Below are 21,858 nucleotides of genomic sequence, written 5' to 3'. Positions count from 1 at the left end.
ATGTGAAGAGCTTGTTGTTTCCATAATTAATTTCCTGTGACTGGTGCTGAAACTTACAGTGTCAGGAGGATTTTACAAATGGCAATCTTAAAACCATTTCCAAAGTGCTTTCTGTAGTTGAGCCCTACTACATTGCCACTGGAAGAGAAAAGCTTTTAAACTCCACAGCTATTTCATACCCACAATTTCTTTTTTAAATTAAATTTTTATTTTTAATATTAATTACACTTTATTCACTTTGTATCCCAGCTGTAGCCCCCTCCCTCATGCCTCCCCAAGTCTACCCTCCTTCCTGCATGTCCTCCCATTCCCCTCTCTAAGTCCACTGATAGGGGAGGTCTTCTTCCCCTTCCATCTGACCCTAGCTTATCAGGTCTCATCAGGACTGGTTGCATTATTTTCCTTTGTGGCCTGGTAAGGCTGCTCCCCACTCAGAGAGAGTGGTCAAAGAGCCAGCCACTATGTTCATGTCAGAGACAGTCCCTGTTCCCCTTACTAGGGAACCCACTGCCATGGGATACATCTGAGCAGGGGTTCTAGGTTATATCCATGAATAGTCCTTGGTTGGATTATCAGTCTCAGAAGAGACCCCTGTGCCCAGATATTTTTTGTTCTGTTGCTCTCCTTGTGGACCTCCTGTCCCCTCCAGGTCTTACTATCTCCCCCTTCTTTCATAAGATTCCCTGTGGTCTGCCCAAAGTTTGGTTATGAGTCTCAGCATCTGCTTCGATACACTGAAGGGTAGAGTCGTTCAGATGCCCTCTGTGGTAAGCTCCTGTCCTGTTTCCTGTTTTCTCCTTCTTCCAATGTCCATCCCATTTGTCTTTCTGAGTGGGGATTGATCATGTTACCCAGGGTCCTCCTCCTTGTTTAGCTTCTTTAGGTGTACAGATTTTTTTAGGTTTATCCTATATTATATGTCTAGTATTCACCTATAAGTGAGTGTATACTGTGTATGTCTTTCTGCTTCTAGGATACCTCAGTCAGGATCAGGGAGATACAAATCAGAATGACCCTGAGATTTCACCTTACACCCATCATAATGGCTAAGATAAAAAACTCAAGTGACAATACATGCTGGAGAGGATGTGGAGAAAGGGGAACCTTCCTCATTGCTAGTGGGAATATAAACTTGCACAACCACTTTGGAAATCAATCTGGCACTTTCTCAGACAATTAGGAATAGTGCTTCCTCAAGATACAGCTATACCACTCCTAGGCATATATCCAAAAGATGCTCAAGTACACAACAAGGATATTTGTTCAACCATGTTTGTAAAAGCTGTATTTGTAATAGCCAGATGATTATGGAAATAACCAGATGTCCCTCAATGGAGGAATGGATACAAAAACTGTGGTACATTTATATAATGGAATACTACTCAGCAATTAAAAACAAGGAAATTATGAAATTTGCAGGCAAATGTTGGGATCTAGAAAAGATCATCCTGAGTAAAGTATCCCACAATTTCTTTTTAAAAAATCATGTTTTAATTTAAAAGCATACTATGCATTATTTTGTTTATATAAATCCAAATGTAAATAATTAGGTTTTAAAAACTGAGCTAAAATTGACAATAAGTACAGGAAAGTCCAGAGAGCGTGAAGTTTTGATGTTATAGTACCTACCTGTAATGTGAGACTAAAATGTCCAACAAATGCTGCACTCATCCAGGCTGTAGCGTGGGGCTCACCCAGATACTCTATGTAATAGTTTTCAACATTTCCATCCTGGTCATAGGTCACGTATTTCCCTTTGAAAGGATCAGGACAAAGTATCCCTGGCCAACTTTAAAAAAAAAAAAAAGGCAAAATAATTTTCATTCTTTTAAAAAAGGAAGCCATTGACACATTTGTCACAATCAAATATTGGTCTTATTTCTTTGAATTTTAATGACTTCTACAAATATAAACATTCCTATTTACACTTTTCAAAGGTTATAATCAAGTAGTAAATTATATCTTTGTAACTACAAAATGTTTTGATATTGTCACAGACAGGAAAAAAAAAAGAACTCTAAAAGAAATGATATCCAGAACCCAAAAGACATCACTGATGGGCAAAAGGGGGGAAGATACATCAAATTCTCTGCAGAGTTAAATTACTCTAGCTAAGAAGAATAATTAATTACCAAAATGTTAACCACTGGCATGGCTTATGCCAAAGTGAGAGAAAGCTATTTGGATGGATGGATGGATAGATAGATACATACATACATATATACATTGATACATAGATGATAAATACATACATACATACGTACATAGGTGAATGATAGATAGATGATAGATGTGATAGATGATATTATAGGGTAGAGAGCTAAGACATATCCATGTGGCAGATAACAGGTGATATGTAGATAGGTGATAGACAGCCATGCTATGCTAGATAGACATTGATGATGGCTTATCTGTAAATGATGATTTTTAGATAATAAAAGACAGACAGCTCTAAAGTAATAATAGCTTAAAGATAAATGATAGGTGATAGATTATAGATAAATGATAGATGCATATCTATAGGCAAATAGATAACAGAAAGATTGATAGGTAATAAGCAGAAAAATAGCTCGGAGCTGAAACTGATGGCACTGTAGAGTGAAAGGGCAGCTCCACCGTTCTAAACCGCTCCTTCCTCTCTGTCTGCGCATTGACAAGTCACTAGTTTGCTAAAAAAATATTCAGAACTCTAAGTAAATTTTTATTTTAAAAATCTGTTGAGAGGCTGGAGAGATGACTCAGTAGTTAAGAGCACTGCCCGCTCTTCCAGAGGACCCAGGTTCAGTTCCCAGCACCTACATGGCAGCTCACAACTATCAGCAACTCCAATTCTAGAGGATCGGATGCCCTCTCTGATTTCCACAGGCACAAGGCACAAACATATAAAATAAAATTTAAATTTAAAAAAGATACGTTTGGCTGGATGCAATGGTGTGCGCCTGTTGTCCCAGCCCTCAGGAGGCAGAGGCAGATGGATTTCCATGAGTTTGAGGCCAACCTGGTCTACAAAGCAACTCCAGGACAGTTAAGGCTACAAAGAAAAAAAACCTATCTTGAAAAGTTATGTATGAATATATATAATGGTATGTTTATTGTGACAGAAACCTCTAATTGACCTCATCTTCCCCTTTGGACAATCAGTTACCACTTATGTAGCTTTCATTTTCCTATTTTCTGTCTAAATTTGATTTTTCTTTTAATTGTTACTTTTTAATTATTGGTATGTGCATGTCAAACAGTAGAAGAGCAATATGTACTCTTAATTGCTAAGCCATTTCTTTAGCCCCTGACTTTTCTTTTTCACATCAGCAGCCGAAAGCTCAGGTCCATAACAAAACTGCTAAGTGAAAACTGAAAACAATATCCAATATGGAGTCTAAACCAGAAATTAGAGAGCAAGTCCTGAAAAACTGCTGATGTGAGAAAACCCACTCCACTCTATTTATTTGATTTATTAGATTCTATATTAAAAGAAAAGCTAAAAACTATAACACTTACAGGCCACAATCATCTTCAAAATGCTCTGATTATGGATATAAATGAAAACACATTTAAGGCCTTTAACCCAGCACTCATAAGGCAGAGGCAGACAGATCTCTGTAAGGTTGAGGCAAGGCTGGTCAACATCCAGTTCCAAGCCAGCCTGGCTACATAGTGTGATCATGTCTTAAACAAACAAATTTTGCACAACTAAGAAAACTGGACCATTCAAGTAATGCATTTGATCAATATTTTAAAAATAACTTTAAGTGATTATTTAATGCTACAGTAGAAAATGAAGCGGACCATGATAGGCAATTTTCTACTCTACAGTTCTGATCTAGGCTCTGGGGTAGAACTGGCAGAGAAGAGTGTGGTATCGGGCAAGTTAATCGGCAAGAGCTCCTAGAGCATTCTGTGGTGCCCGTCACCACCAACCTCCATCCTCCTGATGAGGTAGGAAAATATCTTCTTTATTGGAGCAAGAAAACATGGGTTTTACAGACAGAACTTTCAGGAAGATGTTGTTGTTGTGTAGGGTGTAATGCGTCAAATACGTTCACCATATAGGAATAAGAGAACTATCTGGCTTCTCCAGATCCCCTGCTCAATGATAAATCTGAGGTTGCAACACAGTCACAAGGTAAAGTTTCTACAACATATAAAAAACCCTTGCCCTTTACCCATTCAACCAGTGAGAAATGCTGCTGCCTTAAAATGAAGCCCAGAGCAAGGGTGTGCTACCAGGTCCTAAAACTGAACAGGAAGTAGAGAAGTTTGTTTGAGAAAGGCTGCCTTTTGCTTTCAGATAAATCATACTAATTAGAGCTATGTGTCCTATTTAATCTATGTATTAAATCATCATTTTCTTACATATTTCATATTAACATATATAGATTGACTATCTTGGAAAACTGCACCTCTGAAATTAAAATGATTATTTTGTATTCAAGTGGCAAAATGCAAATTGGTGGCTTGAAATGCTTTGTTAGGATCCAATCCATTTTTTTTATCCATAGCAAACATTTTATACAGATTTATTTTCCCTCTCTAGCCTCAAATGATCCTCCTGCCTCATCCTCTAGAGTGCTGGGATTACAGGTGTGCCAGCATGCCCAATTTAAATTAAGTTTTAAATATTTTTCCAGCATTCCAACATCTTGCACGCTACTGTGGGAATAAAGCAGGAAAAAGGACAGAAACCAAGTGAGGATCCCATGGGGGAAAAAATCATGGTAGAACTCTGACAAGAGTTTATAGCTCAAGATTTATTATGTATATACCTAAACTGTATCTAACACTGCAACACTGAAAACCACACCTCTGTCCAGTGCTATGTAGTCAGCACTGTAAAGTGGGAGAGTTAGTGTGATTCAAGAAACCCACGCTCCCAATTAAGCTTTGGCACCTGGGTCTTGCTATGGTCTCTTGTGTGATATCAAATGTGTAGCCTATACATTTTTGTTTTTGATAAATTAAAAGTCTGTCATTATCACAGGGCTTAACTTAGTCCTGCCAAATTGAAATGTTGAAAACCTTATTTCCTTTGTCTCAGAAGGTGACTGTATTTAGAAAAATAGACCTTTAAAGATGTAACTAAGTGCTTAGCCTCGCATCCTGAGCGTAACATTTTAGCTTTTTATGATATCCAACCATGCTTGGGGCGAATGTCCTGCTTCCATGGCTTTAAAGGCCTGAATGATCATGGCTGCATCACACTGTTGTGAGACTCTAATCTTGCATATATACCACAGGCAAACCAAGGAGACAAACACCAGAAGGCCTGATAACGCTCCCATGCCCGCCCATTCCTTCAGATGATTCATGGTTGCAGCAATCCATGATGATAATCCTGTGGCTAGTCCTGCATCCACTCTGGTAGAATTTACTGTGACAATGGCCACTCTCAGCTGCTCCATCGTAGTAGCGAATTCTCCAGTCCAAATTACTGCACTCAGGGTCAGCCGCTTTGGACCCAGAGAAGAGCATGTCTGGTTGCATGCGGGTTGATGCCCCAGGTCCCGCCTCTGAGAAAAAGGTATCGGACGGGTCTGATGCTCTTTGTGTGGATGACACCTAAACGAACATCGGTACAAAGTCCCAATTTATTTCTAATATCAGAGATCAGACCTCTACTCTTGCCTGATGCGTCTAAAACAAAAAAGTTCTCTAAAGAACTGTAGAGAGCTGCGGAATGCTATGCCTTAAAGATGGAGCTGGTTTCTGCCTTCCACCTTCCCGATGGTGAGTGCTCTCTGTCACGAACAATTCCCATTTGGCTAAGGCTGAGGATCTGGCTTGCTTCCATGTATGTGGACCTATCTGCATTGCCCACGTGGCACGCCTGGGTTGGCTACCCAGAGGCTATTTAAGCTGTGGGCTGGCTTTCCCCAGGGTCCGAGGATTGTTCAAGGTTTCTGAATAAACTGCATTGAAAAAAAAAAAAAAAGATGTAACTAAGAAAGCTGATATGGTGTTGCGTGTACTCCTTGCACTCAGAAAATGGAGGCAGGAGGGTTGGGAGTCCAAGGCCAGCTGCACTACATGAGAGGCTGTCTCAAAACAACAACAGCAACAAGCAACTCAGTTAAACCTGAGCTCATTAGGACAGGCTCTGTGTCCAAGACAGCTTGTCTCATGGGAAGAGACAGGATACAGACATGTGTGTGAGGATATGGCAAGAAGGTGACCATTTGTAAACCAAAGAAAGAGCCTTGGAAGAAATTAGCTATGTGATACCTTGACCTCAGGACTTGAGCCTGTAGAAAAATACATCTGCATTATGTAGCCAGCTCAAATGTGTTATGGCAACCCTAGAAAGATAAGATGACTGTATATGTAGAATAACTGGTGAACTGAAAACAAAAAGAGTGATTTGGAAATATCTCCCCTTTGTTTAGCAAGTGGCAATGTGTGTGCCTTTTACAGGTTCATACGTATGTGGTGTGCCAGAATGTGGAAGAAAATTAACTATGATACCAATACACAAAGTACTACTCTCTTGACAACTGTTTGTTTTTAATTATAGAAAAATTAATAAGCCTTTCTAGATTCTACATCAATCTCTCTTTACCCTTCTTGAATCAACTCATTTGAGCAATAGTAACTAAATGCTGGTGAGATGGAGTTCCTTTTCTTAAAAGCTGCCTGTAAAGCCACAGGTTAATAAAAACCCACTCAGTCAGTGCTATGCTGCTAAGTATCTCTACAGCCAGCAGCTATCTTTCTACTTCAGAATCTAGAGCAGTACTTAATTAAGATCCAACTCTATTTTTACATTTTACTATTGTAATTTATCTTGTTATTATCATTTTGTACACTTGTGCCACCAAATAAACAATACAAGTGGATTTCAGTTTCTTAATTTAAAATTTAAATTTGTGCTCAACTTAGCTCATAAGGAGGAACAGAAATGAAACACAGACTACTCTCTGAAATGCATTCAACTCTGAAAAAGGGGAGATGCAACTGTTTTGTTTTTTTTTTTTTTCAGGCCTGTTGATGGCAATAATCACAAACTAAAGATAATTTAGGAACTGGATTAAAACATATTTCAAATCCTTTACTTAAATTACTAATTCATAATAAAACTTTGTTTTTCAGATATACTAACTGATAAAAGCAAATTCATCTCTTAAATTACAATTAAACTACTGAAACTTCAAATTTCCCACTGGGAATTGCTTTCAAAATGAATTTTCAACTCTGCTTACAAAATGGTTGCTTTAGAAATGAAAAATGATGGAGAACTATAAATTCCTTTATGATAACTTCAGTAAATGTTCTTATTATGTGCCCCTCAAAATACTGGATCTTATATAATCAATTAATGTTTGTGTTAATTATTAATGTGGGAGACAATAATTTTTATAATATTGTCACAGTTGATTCCCAGAAAAGCTCTCATTTAAAAAGAACACAGGCCCAGGGGTCTTTTCTGAGACTGATACTCCAACAAAGGACCATACATGGAGATAACCTAGAACCCCTGCTCAGATGTAGCCCATGGCAGCTCAGTATCCAAGTGGGTTCCCTAGTAAAGGGAACAGGGACTGTCTCTGACATGAACTCAGTGGCTGGCTCTTTGATCACCTCCCCCTGAGGGGGGAGCAGCCTTACCAGGCCACAGAGGAAGACAATGCAGCCAGTCCTGATGAGACCTGATAGGCTAGGGTCAGATGGAATGGAAGGAGGACCCCCTATCAGTGGACTTGGGGAGAAGCATGGGAGGAGATGAGGGAGGGAGAGTGGGATTGGGAGGGAATGAAAGAGGGGGCTACTGCTGGGATATAAAGTGAATAAACTGTAATTAATATAAAAAAATTTAAATTAAAGTTAATAAAAAATTAGAGCACAAGCCAGTGCAATAGCACATACTTGTGATCCCAGCTCTTGGGGAGGCAGAGGCAGGCAGGTCTCTGTGAGTTTGAGGCCAGCCTAGTCTACTAAGTGAGTCCAGAATAGCCAGGCCTACACAGAGAAACTGTCCTGAAAAAACAAAAAAGATAAATAAAAGGGGGCGAGCACAGAACTCACACATTTGTTAAAACAGTGCATGAGTTTGTTAGGGCTGTTATAACAAACTATCACAGATTGAGGATTAAGCTAAAGAAATTTACTTTCTGCAGCTTCTGAAAGCTAGTAATGCAAGACCAAAGTCTGAACAGCTTGTTTCTTCTGGTTCTCTCCAGGCTGGCAGACAACACCTTCTACTGTGTGTTCAGTCTTTCCTACTGCATGTGCATCCCCAATCCCTGTCTCACAAGAATACCACCTACATTGGATTAAGGCAAAACCTATTGGGTCTCATTTGTAATTAATCATTTCTTTAAAGGCCCTACATCTAAATACGGTCACATTCTAAGGTATTAGAAGTTATGGTACCATTCAATGTAATTCAGCACAAAATGGTGAGAAAGTAAGAACCTGAGTCTACACATTGACTGAAAAGTCTATTGCACATATGTGCATGTCAGGATAGGCTGGTCATAGCCTTTCTTTTATGGTTGATTCCTTATGGTCTTCATAGAGAACAAAATCATAAGCCAATATAATTGAGTTTGTAGCGTAAAAGCTACAAAACTAGTAAGAGGCTCTAAAAGGGTGAAAGACCGTCAGAATCCTGTAACTTTCCTCAGAAACTCAGACAGAGCACATACAGCAGCACTGCACATGCCATGCCACACCCACGATAAAGCTTAGTGATAGGCTACTGTGTATACACCAAAACAGGATCAATAATTACAACTCCCTGAGACGAGACAGTATTAGTATCTGTGAGAGAAAAGAAGTGTGAATGGGAATGACACAGAAATCCTCTGACACATTTGAGAAATGAGAACTTCAACATGGTAGCAAGCTTCATGGAGAGTCCAGCAGGCTAAACTAAGAGCAATGGGCTAAACCACAGCGGAGCTATAAGCAACTGTGAAGATGTTGGAAAACTAAGGAACCCTGGGAACATTAAAACCTAATGCAGATCACTGCCAAGGAAAAAGTTAGTTCTATTTTAAAAAAGAAAAAAAAAACTGCTGGGGGTAAAATAAAGTCAGATCCTATAAGATCAGTCAGAGCAAAGAAACCTGTTTGGTTACTAGATTAGAGTCTTTCCTGTGGGACCCTAGCGATGTGCAGACAGGTTAGAGTCTTCCCTATGGGACCCCAGCGATTCATAGAGCTGGGCTAACAGAGAGAAAGGAAATGGATAGTTCCAAAAGAGGTGACAGAACAGCTAAAATCATGACAAAACAAAAAGTACACACAAAACAGTAGGAACCAAGCCAGTGCCCCACTCCGCTCTCCAGGGGCCAAGAAGAAATCCATGGTTTCTGTTGTCACATCCTGGAGTCCAACAGCCAGATACCATTGGAGAAGAGATCCCTGTCTGAGAGTAGAAGATGGTTACTGAACACAAGGAGCAACCACACATTGGGGACTTTACGGACACTCTGCCACAGGGCCTGGGTGGGAGATGTCCACAAGAAGTACTCTAGGAGACTGGGAGGCTGGACCCAAACAGCTGAGAGGTAAAGAACCCTATGTGAGGGGCCCCTGCCCTGTGCCAGGCACAAGCACTTCTCAGGGCTCCTTGGGCCCCAGGCTTGAGGCTGCTGCTAGACAGGACTGAGAGGAAGTGCTGAGCCCAGGTCAAGTAGACCAAGCAATTCACTTACTTCTCCAGCCTCCTCCCTCCCTGCAGGGTCAAGGGAAGCAAATACTGACTTAGTATGATGAAAAAAAAAAAAAGCATGAGGGAAACACACCAAAAGATGAAAGCTTACCACAGAGGAATGGTTTGGAGAGTATTCTCAATATCTTATTAAATTGTACTCAAGATTTCAAGTTGAGCTAACAGAAATAAAAACACATATATACTGTAGATATAATGTGTATGTGTGTGTTTGTGTGTGAACCACAAAAAACTTAAAACAAGTGATAAAAGATTTGGAAAAAAAAGTAAAATAAATGAAAACCTTTTTTAAAATTTAAAAAATGAATGCTAAATTGGAAGGAATAAAAAGCAACTGGTACCTTCAGAATAATAATAAAATATGTAGAGAAAAATACTTAAAATTTAAAGAGCCAAATTATGAAAACAGTTCAAGAAAAATAAATGCTAAAGATAGGAAAAATTACCTAAGTAATACAAAGTCCTGAAGTAAAAAGCTAAAGCCATATGATAGGACAATACAATTGCCTTTAAGTCAAGGAAGTTTAACTGAAATCTAGACTTATACACTGAGGATACATAGTGTATAGTTACAAAATAACCCAGAATCAAAACTCTAAAATATAATTAATATATAAAAGTTTAATGAAAAACATTTTAAGCATCTATGGAATAATTAAGATCCTCAAATATGTCATTTAGAAACAAACTTATAAATAACTTATTTTAAGGAAGAATTAGCAACTATTTTAAGGTAGATGATAAATACAATGTGTCTGTTTATCACAGTTCTTAGAAAAAAATGCAGCTTTGCTTAAATTAAGAAGAAAAAATAAGAGATGGATTAAATTACCTAACTCTCCATTTAAAAAACCAGAAAAATTAATATAATTCAGAGGACAAAGATAGTACCAGAGATTGGCAATTAAGGGACCAATGAGATGGCTCACTAGGTAAAGGCTCTTGCCAGCAAGCCTGGTGAATGAGCTCCATCCCCAGGACCCACACGGTAGAAAGAAGACCTCACTCTGGAGATTATGCCTCTCAAAACAGAGTATAAACCTAGAGTGAGCCCTCACGTACAGCATGAACTCTGGGGATAACTAGAAGTGTCAGTGAAGGTTCACTAATTATCACAAACCACATGGTGTGGGGTGCAGCTGGGAGAGAGGCTGGGTTCTGAGTGGATAGAAGGTATATGGAAACTGTACTTACACCCAGTCTTTGTGAGCTCAAGACTGCTCTAAAGGTGGAAGTTTGTTTTATTAAAAACATGAGGAACTCTGGGTGAAAGTTAGAACTAGGTAAATCTACTCCAAATGCAAAGCACAGGGCTGAGCATGTAGCTTAGCAGTAGTGTTTGCCTAGCAAGTGTGAGGCTCTTGGTATTTGATCTGCTGCAGCACACAGACACAGATATACATACACACACAAATACACACCCAGATGCAGACACACAAACATAGAAACACACATACACAGAGACACATACATACAAACATGTACATACACATACAGACCCACAAATATGCATGCACATAAGTAAATAAAAAATGAAAGAAATTCGGTAATTAAGTAATGATTAATTTAAAATAATAAACAATAAATACATTTCTTACCTTGGCCAATTCTGTAACTTTACCAAAACCAGGCTTCCAAGAGGAAGCTGTGAATAGACAATCTTATACCCTCTTTCAAGGAACTGAGACTCTTCAGGAAAATCCTCCTCAGAAACCGAGCAGCTGTTGTAGCTGGAGTCAGCATTCATGAAGCAGTACCACGGCTTGCTGTGGTCCACCCTGGATGCAGCCTTGGGAGACAGCAGCCTCCACTTCAAGCAGCTTTCATTCTCACACTGGACCCACACTCTGTTTACAAACTCACTGATTTCCAGAGCCGCATCCATTGAATTGCTGAAGACCACTCAGCTAGCTTCTTGTATTGTTTATCAGAAGTTAATTAAATCTGAAAAAGTTTTTTTAAAAATACAGTTTCAAGATTACAAGATATAATTCAAATCATAAAAAAATAATGTTATTGTATATTTTCTGTCCAGTCTTGTCCTTCAGGCAGAGAAGACATGTCTCCAGCACATTGTGTTCTCCTGACTGGCAACAGTAACGCAGCAGACACATAAATGACCCTAACAAGTGCTCTGAAATTAAAGGAGGACAACTCTACTGTAAGAGGAGTCTAGTTCAGCAATGCCTATGATTGACACTCGCCATGCACAGCTATTGCTTTCCTTTCTGAGACAATTTATGCTGTAGCCCAGGTTGACCTCAAACTCTCCATCCCCTTGCCCAAGCCTCCTGGGTCCTAGAATGAGCATAACACACACAGAACTACAAGTGTCAGGCCCCATTGCCTTCCACACAGCTAGGATTATGTCCATTTTGCCAAGGCAACTGAAGCGAAGAAAAGCCTTGCTAAGCCCGGGGCTGGTACCCTGTAGAGTTGAGGTTTCAATGCAGCCACTGGGTTTGAAGCTCTGAGGTCTTGTCCGTAGACACACTGCTCCAGAGCACACGACAGCATCATGTGTCGTTCTGTTCATTTTCGAAAAATCGGGAAAACTACATGCAGCAAATGTTTCACCTCATGAGAACTGTAATAAATTAAAAGTTAGATGAGCAACCTTTTTCCTAGGATGTTCTGCCCCCTACCTCACAATAAAGCCTCCTCTCAAAGCTTCACTGTGAACAGCTGCTTGTTAACGCTCCCCAAACTCAACATCAGTAACAGCACTGGGATATATACTAATAATATAACCAAAATATAGTTGAAGCCAAGTTTTGACAGCGTGTCTCCCAATGCCCTATTGTTTAAAAAACAAGAAGAGATGTGGGGCTGGCAGGGTAGCTGAATGGGTAGAGGTTTCTGCTGCCAAGATTGATGACTTGAGTCTGATCCCCAGAGCTCACGTGGTGAAAGGATAAAACTGACTCCTGTAAGCTTTGCTCTGATCTCCACATGAATGTCATAATATATGCATGTGCACACACATATATACACATGTACACACACTAAATAGCTAAATAAGTAAATGTAAAAAAGATTCTGGCATACAGAAGTGATGAATCAGCACAACACTACTATCCAAACACCAGCATCATTCAAGCAGACCTCTTAATTCACAAGTTAATCATATATTTATTTTACACACTTATATTTATTCATCATATTCCTTACTTGAGCCCCTACAAATTACATTTGAAATAATCAATATATACATTAGCCACTGATTACAATGTTTTAAAATTTTAATTTTTATTAACTGCATTTTCATTTTATCCCTACGTGTGTTTTAAACTTTCCATGGTACGTGTTCATCATATATGATATCATTCTTGTTACATAAGTTCATTTTCATACAACTAAGTATTTTATGTTGAGCATGTTCCCCCTTATAATTTTCTTACATGCCGTTCCTTCTCACCCATCCTCCCTTTTAGTCCCACTTAATTCCTAAAAGTCCAGTTTCACTTTTATACTTATGTCACACAGACATTTGCAATTTTAGATATCTACATAAAACTTAGGAACTATGAATCTCAAAAACATTATTTTTCTGAGACTGCCTTAATTCACCTGGTACAGTTATCTTCAGTTATATACATTTTTCTAACATGACATAACTTCATACTTCTTTATGGATGAAAAATTCTGTTGTATATACATTCCAGATTTTTCTTCCTCTTTTCTCCACTGTCTCTCTGTTGCTGGAAGTCTAGGTTGGCTCTGTACCTGAACTATTTTAATCACGGCTACAATATTGCTGTCCAAGGATCTCTATCTGTGATATGTTGTCTTGGAGTTCTTTAAGACAATACCCAGCAGTGGTATAACTAAATCATATGGAGGTCTTAAGAGATTTCTTTTTTTTAGAACCAACATACTGATTCCCATAGTGGCTGTACTAGTTTTCATTCCCACACACAGTGCACACGGGTTCATTTTGGGCCACATCTTCACCAGAATTTGTTATTTGTTTTCTTAATGACTGATATTCTGGCTGAGTTGAGATAGAATCTCAATACAATTTTAATTTGCATTTCTCTGATAATGAGGATGAACATTTTTACATGCATTTATTGAATAAATTTGTCTCTTATTATTTGAACACTACCTGTTTATTTCACTAGCCCGTTTACCAACTTTACAATTCTTAGTTTTTTAGTTCTTTGTATATTGTAGATATTAATCATAATCATGTCACATTTATAGTTGGCAACGATTTTCTCCTATTCTGTTAGCTATTGGTAAACTGCAGGCTTAGGTTTTTCACCTAACCTACTTTATTTAGGGTTCTTAAATAACCCTAAATACCTCCCTTCTACACAATGACCAGATATAAGAGGGAAAGAAGATTATTAGGAAAAGGAGGTTCTAGGCCTTTTTAGAAGTAGTTCCTTGGGATGAGTCCACTCTTCATTGTCTGGATACCAGCAGTCCAGTCCAAAGACCAACACCAAACAGCAACCCAAATCAGCATGATGCGGCACCTCAGGACAAGTCAGTAAAACTGCAAGCCTCAGTTGGATTGCCCTGAGTTCTCTAGAACGTTTTTCTCTGCAAATTGTCGAAGCACGAAAACCAGGGCAATGATGTCGATCCAAAAAGCACTGTCTCACTGTCGATGAACTTCTATAAATCTCTTCTCCTCAAAGTTCATCCATGCATGTTCTCAGCTAGCCAAAGTCATGCCCCTCACATGAGAGAGCTGAGAACAAAACATCACATACCCTCTCATAAGCCAGCCTCCAACAAAGCATCACATGCCCTTTCACAAGACAGCTTCTAGAAAAACATCACTTGACTCAACAAAGTCTTCAAAAACACCAGAAACTTCCACTTCAGTAAACTCTGTGGTTTCCATAGCTGTGCAGAAGCTCTTTGATTTCATGGGGTTCCATTTGTCAGTTTTTGAGATTATATCCTAAGTGAGTAGTCTCCTATTTAGGAAGTTCTTGTCACTATCTATATCTTGAAATAATTCCATTGTTTTTTAATTCTAATTGTTTCAGTGTTTCAGGTCTTACATCAAGATCTTTCAGCCATTTGAAATTGATTTTTTTGTACAAAGTAACAAACAGGAATCTAGTTTCATCTTTCTACATGTGAATATTCCCTTTTCCCCACACCCTTTGTTTTAAGTATGTTGTTTTTTTCTCCAATGTATTTTTTATCATTGTCAAAAAACAAAAACAATACAGAGGACTATATCTGTGTGGATTTGTATCTGGATCTTCTACACCATTGACTGACGTATCTGTTTTTGTGTCTGTACCATGATGCTTTTGTTAATATGGCTCTGTAATATAACTTGAAGTTGGTGACACCTCTTCCATTAATCTTTTTGCTCAGGATTGCTTGGAGTATACAGGGTCCTTTGTGCTTCTGCGTGAATTGAGTTTTTATTTTCTATCGCTATGCAGAATAACATTAGGATTTAGATAGGGATTACGTAGATCACTTTCATAGGATAGCCATTTTTACAATACTAATTCCCCCAATCCCTGAGCATGAGAAGTCTTTTCAATATAGTATCTACTTCAATTGTTTTCCTCAGTGTACCAAGTTCTTATTGTAGAGGTTTCTCAATTCCTTGGTTAGGATTATTCAAAAACACTTTTTTCTTGCTTCAGGTAAAAGTAAATAGTGTAATGAGTTTGTTTCCCTAATTTCTTTCTCTGAATGTTTGTTAATGAAATACAAACTCTATTGTCCCAAACCTCCCCTCTCCATTTCACATTTATGCCTCTTTAACTTAGCATCTGATGTCAATTCAGCAGGCTCTCCCATAACTTGGCTATCGTGACCAACAGTATGACAGACATGGGTGTACAGGTATCTCTGCAGAAACTTGTCTACATTCTTTTGGGTGTACATCCAAAATTTCATAATTGGATCAAATGACAGCTCTATCCTTAGTTTTTAGAGGAATCTGCATACTAATTTGTATGCTGTATTATACAGTATGCTGTAGTTTATAGTCCCATCAAAAGAGTACAGGTGTTCCTTTTTTCCTCACTTCCTCACCAGTCTGTGTTGTTTGCTTTTCTTTTTTTTTTTTTTTTTTATAATAGTCATTCTGGTTGGGTGAGATGGGCTCTCAATAGATTTTGTTTGTATTTACCTGAGGCAATCCAATTTAAAATTCTTGTTATTCTTTTCTGAGCTATTTATAGTCTTATTGAGAAAGTCATTTCTTAGCCTAGGTTTCAAAATGGTCTCCCTATGCATTCCTCTAGAAGTTTCAAAGTTCCAAGTCTTAAATTTAAGTCACTGGCCAATTTCGGAATTAATTTTTGTGCAGGTGAGACATGGTAACCTATTTGTATTTTTTACCCATGGATATGCAGTTTTCCCAGCACTAGTCTTTTTCTTTTCCAATCTAAGTCTTTTTGGCCTCTTGATATAAGATTAGATGAGGTGGCTGGTAGGCTTTTTTCTGGTCCTCTGTTTTATTAAGCCACAGGCTTAGTTTTATTACCACTGCCATACTGTTCCTATTACTATTTCACTGTATTAAAGTTTGGCATCAGGTACTGTGATGCCTAGAGATAGCTTCAGCTATTCAGGGTCTTTTGTTTTTTTCATATTAATTTTTTTCCTAGTTCTGTGAAGAAGGTACTTAGAGTTTTGAAGGGGATTGTAGATCACTTTCAGTAATATGGCCATTTTCTCAAGACTAACTTTGCTAATCCATGAACATGGGACACCGTTTCCATCTTCTACTGTCTTCTTCAATTTATTTCTTCAGAAATTAACTGTTTGTTTATTGGGGTCATTGTTAATGAGGTTGTTTTTCTTTCTTTCAGAAAAAAAATTATACACAGGAAAATTCTTGTTTTTTTGTGTTGAGTTTGCATCCTACTATTTTAATAAAAACATGTATTTGATCTAAAAGTTTTCTGGTAGTTTTTAAAATCCCTTATGCAAGAGATCAAGTTGTCTACAAATATAATTTGACTTCTTTCTTTTCTTTTGTACCCCTCTTATTTCTTTCTCTTATTTTATTGTTATGCTAAGATTTCAAACACTATATTGAGTGTTGAGAATACTCGTCATGTTGTTGATTTTACAGGAAATGTTTTCAGTTTATTCATATTCAGTATAATACTGGTTATACAGTTATTATACATGACTTTTCTTATATTTAAATATAGTCCTATTTACAGCAATCATTTCTACAGGACATTTTTTATCATGAAGAGACAATAAAAATTGTTTCAAGCTTTCTTTTTCTTCTCCTCCTTCTCCTCCTCTTCCTCCTTTGGTTTTTTGGAAATAGGGTGTCTCTGTGTAGCCTTAACTGTCCTGGACTCGCTTTGTAGACCAGGGTGGTCTCAAACTCATGGAAGTCCACCTGCCTCTGCCTCCCATGCCTGGCTACAAGCTTTTTTGATGCATCTATTGAAATGAAATATGGTTTCTGTTCTACTAATGAGCTGTGCTGTGTTTACTAATTTGCATATGTTAAGCAGTTCTTGCATTTCCGGCATACTTATCATGAAGTATTTGTAAATAAGTTACTGAATATGCCTTGTAAAGATTGAGATCTTTGCTGTTAAGCCCATCAAAAAAATTATCTGTAGTTTTCTTTTGTGCAGTGTCTTTTATCTTTGCTGAATGAACAAAAAGGTATTCCTTCATTTACTGTTTTATGGAACATCCTGAGAAGCACTGATGTTTTTTCTTTAAAAGTATGAAAAAATTCACCAGTGACCCCGTCAGGCCTGGGCTACTCTTTGTTGGGACCCTATTATTGCATCAGTATTATTGCTTATATCTATTTGGGGTTTTATACATTCTTGGTTTGATTTTGTCAAGTTACATATGTCTAGAATTTTACTCATTTCATCTAGATTTCCATTTTTTTAGTATCAATTTTCAAAATATATCCTGATTATCCTCTGAGTTTCAGAGGCATCCACTATAATATGTTCTCTTTATTTCTAATTATATTAGTCTGAATGTTCTCTTTTGGCTAGCTTGGTAAGGGCTTGTACATCATGCTTATCTTTTCAAAGAAGCACCTCTTTATTTCAGTGAACTTTCATATTCTTCGCTAGTCATCATTTTATATCTGCCCTGGTTTTTACCATTTCTCAGCTATTCAGATACACGGATATTTTATCCAATATCTCTCATTCTTCTCCATGTACATACTCATATCTATATACTTGCCTCTTAGGATTGTGTTTTTTTAGCCCAAAGATCTAGGTGCTTCAATTTGATTCTAGGGTTTTTTTTTTCCTATGATTTCTTCAATGACTCATTAATTATTCAAAGGAACACTGCTTAGTTTATAGGTATTTGCATATTTTCTATATAATTTTTCCTGCTTCTGATTCCTAGTTTTATCAAATTATGATCAATAAGATACAAGAAATTATTGTCAATATTTGTTGGCATTTCTTTAATAACTCTTATTTTAATCTTATATTGACTGCTGAATAGCTCACTTTTGTTGTTTCCTTAGAACATTGATCCTGGGCTACTAGAAATCATGTCTCCAACGCCAAAGTTAATAAAAATCCCAAATCAACCTTTCTGTATCTGCAGCTTCTGGCAATGTAGCTTGACAAAATATAAAGTAAATCAAAAAGGTAGGACACCATATTTGTACAATAAATAGAACATTAATTACATCATCACAACTTCAAATTTTTATAAGCACTGAATTCTCCACTTTGTTTTTAAATTATTCTTAATATTTCAGTTTATAGATATTGAAAGAAGAAATTACAGCCATTGAAACTTGGTCCTATTAATCCAATTCAGCTATAATTAAATGGCTGATATAGGGGAAAAAGCTTTACTATCCTTCTAATTGCATCCAAATTGTCTTCTGCTTTGTTAAATTTGCCTTAATGCTACACTTTTGCTTGTTCTCCTTATTTTGCTTTATCTTATTGAATATATCTAATTTTTGAATGTCATGCTCATAATACAGGTCATAACTAACCAAATACATACTGAAAACTCACTTCTAAAGGAAAGAAGTGAGTTTCTCTCTGTGATATAATAAAGCTTTCTGAAGAAGTAACACAGTTTAGAAACTGACTTAGGATTTTTCTGTCCTTCCTGGCTTTAATTGTTTAAAGGCTTTTATTAACAGCTTCATCTTCCAAATATGATCAAATATTTAATTTTCCTACTTATTGATAAAGTCTTTATCTTACCTACATCCATCACATAAATTAGCCACACATACTACCTTATCTGCATACTCATGTTTCTAATATAGACATAGACTCTTTTGTGATTACGTTTCTTTGTGGCATAGGTCTTTCCTGAGGGCAGCATATCACATCATTTTACTCCTATGAGCTTTATTCAGCATAACATTCAATCAATGCAGAATCCATAGTATGACTGATGAATTTAGTCAAAGGGGCTCTGGATTGTTTGTTTGTTTCAGTTTTTGGCTAGTAGAAGCAATACTATAGCAAATAGCATTCACAACTGTCAATTCATGTGTTCAATCATGCATACTTCTACAATAGAAATGCCACACAAAAAGGTGTGCACATTTTTAAAGAGACAATTCTGAACGGGCCTCTGGAAAGCTATTCTACTTTTCACAGCTTATCAGTATCAATTTCCCTATTGTATATCAACAATGGATATGAACAATGACTTTTTTCAAATCTAATTAATAAAGAGCGTTATCTTACTGTAGTTTTAATCTACACTTCCCTGACCATTAATTGGATTTTGTTGACTATTTGTTTCCTTTTCTTGGAAAACCTTGTTTTCACTCTGTACTCAGGTTTATTGCTTTCTTTACTGAGATTTGGGAGAGCTCATGATGTAGTATAGATAGTAACTCTTTGTTTCACATGTTGAAAACATCTTCATATAGTTTTATTGTTTTCCTTACAGAGGTTTGGGAGAGCTCACAGTGTAGTATAGCTATTAACTCTTTGTTTCACATGTTGGAAACATCTTCATATAGTTTGCCATGTTTTTTAACTTTATACTTTTTTCACATGGAAAGTTAAACTCTTATAGAACTTAAATTTATGTTTATTAAATACTGTTTATTTGCCCCAAGATTTTAAATAAAATCTTCCATGTATTTTTCTCAATTGCTCTATTTCTTACATTTAGCTATTTAATCCATCTGGAATGTATTGTGTGCTAAAAAAATGTAAATAATACTTTACTTTTATTTTTATAGCTAGCCAATTATCCCAACAACATTCATTTAATTATGCATTATTTTATAATTAATTTAAAATGAATTTTATTTTTATATATACACATGAGTCAATTTCTCTACACTGTATTTTACTTCTTTGGTCCATATGTCTTTCCTTGTGCCAATAAAGACTTTCTTTTGGTTTTTTCCAATATATGATACAACCATTCCTCTTTGCTTAGTCTAACTTTAAATATTTTAAATTGCTATATTTCCATCATGGCTGGTATAATTTATAATATAAACTACAACATGCTTCTCATTTTAAAAAATACTTCCGTCTTCAATAATGACTTCATTTTGAAAACAAATTTTTATTCCATCCAGCACAGATGTGCAATCGATTTTCTCGGGTTTTAAATATTTCTAGCTGCGTTTTAAAGTTTCCTAAATTTTTCAAGCAACACGCTTTCAAATATTCACAACGTTGTGTATTTTTAATACTAAAAATGTATTTTAAACTTTTTACATTGGCTCCATTAAGAACTTAAATAATATCAATACTAGACTCGATTTTATCTTGTTGTGACTTTGGAAATATTGAGGCATAAATCCGACCATCAAAGATATTAGCTTATTTTTGCCAAGATTTTCTTCGAGTTTTAAGTTCCAGATGTTATCATCCATCCTTCATAAGCCCTCACAACAAGCCGAAACAATGGAGTAGGGTGCTACACTGCTGCTACTAGAAAGGAGCTGCTAACCCAGAATTCAAGTATGAAGGTAAATACAGAAGATTCCAGATCTAGAGCACATACTAGGAGACTTAATGGTTAACTGAGCTGTTGAAAAGCATTGGCATACAATTATAGGAGGAGTAAGAATACCAAGTTGATTCAAGGGATTTCTACGTGTATTTCATGTGTGTGAATGTTTTGTATGTATGTATGTATGTATGTACACCATGTGCATGTCTGATGGCTCACAGAGGTGATAGGAAGGTAACAGATTCCCTAGAACTAGAGTTATAGATGGATGTAAGCCATCATGTGGGTGCAAGGAACCAAACCCAGGTCCTCTGCAAGACCATTTGGATAGCTGGTTCAGTGTTGAGTACTTGTTGCTCTTGCAAAGGATCTGGGTTCAGCTGCCCAGCACCCACATTATGGCTCAAAACCATCTGTAACATCAGTTCTAAGAGGTCTCAAGGCCCTTTTCTGGACTCTGCAGGCACAGCATGAAGGTGGTGCACAGACATATGTGCAGGCAAAACACCCACACACACAATAAAAATAAATAAATCTCAAGGAAAACTTTTAAAGAAAAAAATGGGCTTTTATTAATATTTAACATCAATTAACACTTGGATGCTGTGTCTTGGCTGAATTATGGTGTCACCTGGTAGCCAGACCAGAAGCAGCCTTACTAAAAGTGCCTGCAGACATCCCTTCGGTCACTCGCCTTTTCCATACTTCGGTGTACTGGAGCTTGAGCAGTGAGTTTAACAGGATTAAAGACCAAATCAGATTAGAGCATTCCTCACAAAATGGAATCACTTAAAAACATTTACAAAGAATCAGCAGTATTGGATGAAACTAGATAATATTAATAAGGCAAGCAGAGTGGGGGAGACATGAAAGGCATCGGAAGTCATCAGTGTCACTCAGCTGCCCTCCATCCTGCCATCTCACACGGAGCCCACGCCAGAGCAGAGAGCACTCTACATCTGCAGCAGGACATTAATGGAGAGCTTGTGAAAATCCTCTACAATGCCTATTACAAAACAGAAGAGGATTAAAAGATTACGCTTAAATGGTAGATAAAGTTTCTAGATTTTCTTAGGAACTTCAGTCCCACAGTGGATAAAACTGAGAAGATAAATTAACACTAAGAAAATGTCATTATTACTTGGTGGTAGTTTCAATTGCATCCAACTTAAACCTCTTGGTAATTTAGATTTGATACATTTCTATCCAGCCTAATAGAATTAATAATGCAGATTATAAAAGTCTCCACTCTTTTCAAAATATATTCTTACTGTTTCTGTTACCTTTTC

General features: G+C 37.1%; 1 protein-coding gene across 3 annotated transcripts in view; it reads right to left on the bottom strand.

The window, feature by feature from the left end:
• Positions 1-21,858, bottom strand: part of Zcwpw2 (zinc finger CW-type and PWWP domain containing 2) — a 95,267-nt gene that overhangs the window by 60,677 nt on the left and 12,732 nt on the right. For all 3 annotated transcript variants that reach the window (XM_060385086.1, XM_060385087.1, XM_060385085.1), the window contains exons 2-3: positions 11,269-11,614; positions 1,630-1,789 (exon numbers count right to left, since the gene is read on the bottom strand). In XM_060385086.1, coding sequence (XP_060241069.1) covers positions 1,630-1,789; positions 11,269-11,555 — 447 coding nt within the window. In that variant the 5' untranslated portion in view covers positions 11,556-11,614. The remainder of the gene's footprint in view (positions 1-1,629; positions 1,790-11,268; positions 11,615-21,858) is intronic.

The sequence above is a fragment of the Meriones unguiculatus genome, chromosome 6, assembly GCF_030254825.1.
Source record: "Meriones unguiculatus strain TT.TT164.6M chromosome 6, Bangor_MerUng_6.1, whole genome shotgun sequence".
Taxonomy (NCBI): domain Eukaryota; kingdom Metazoa; phylum Chordata; class Mammalia; order Rodentia; family Muridae; genus Meriones; species Meriones unguiculatus.
This window is presented reverse-complemented; position numbering and strand designations above follow the sequence as displayed.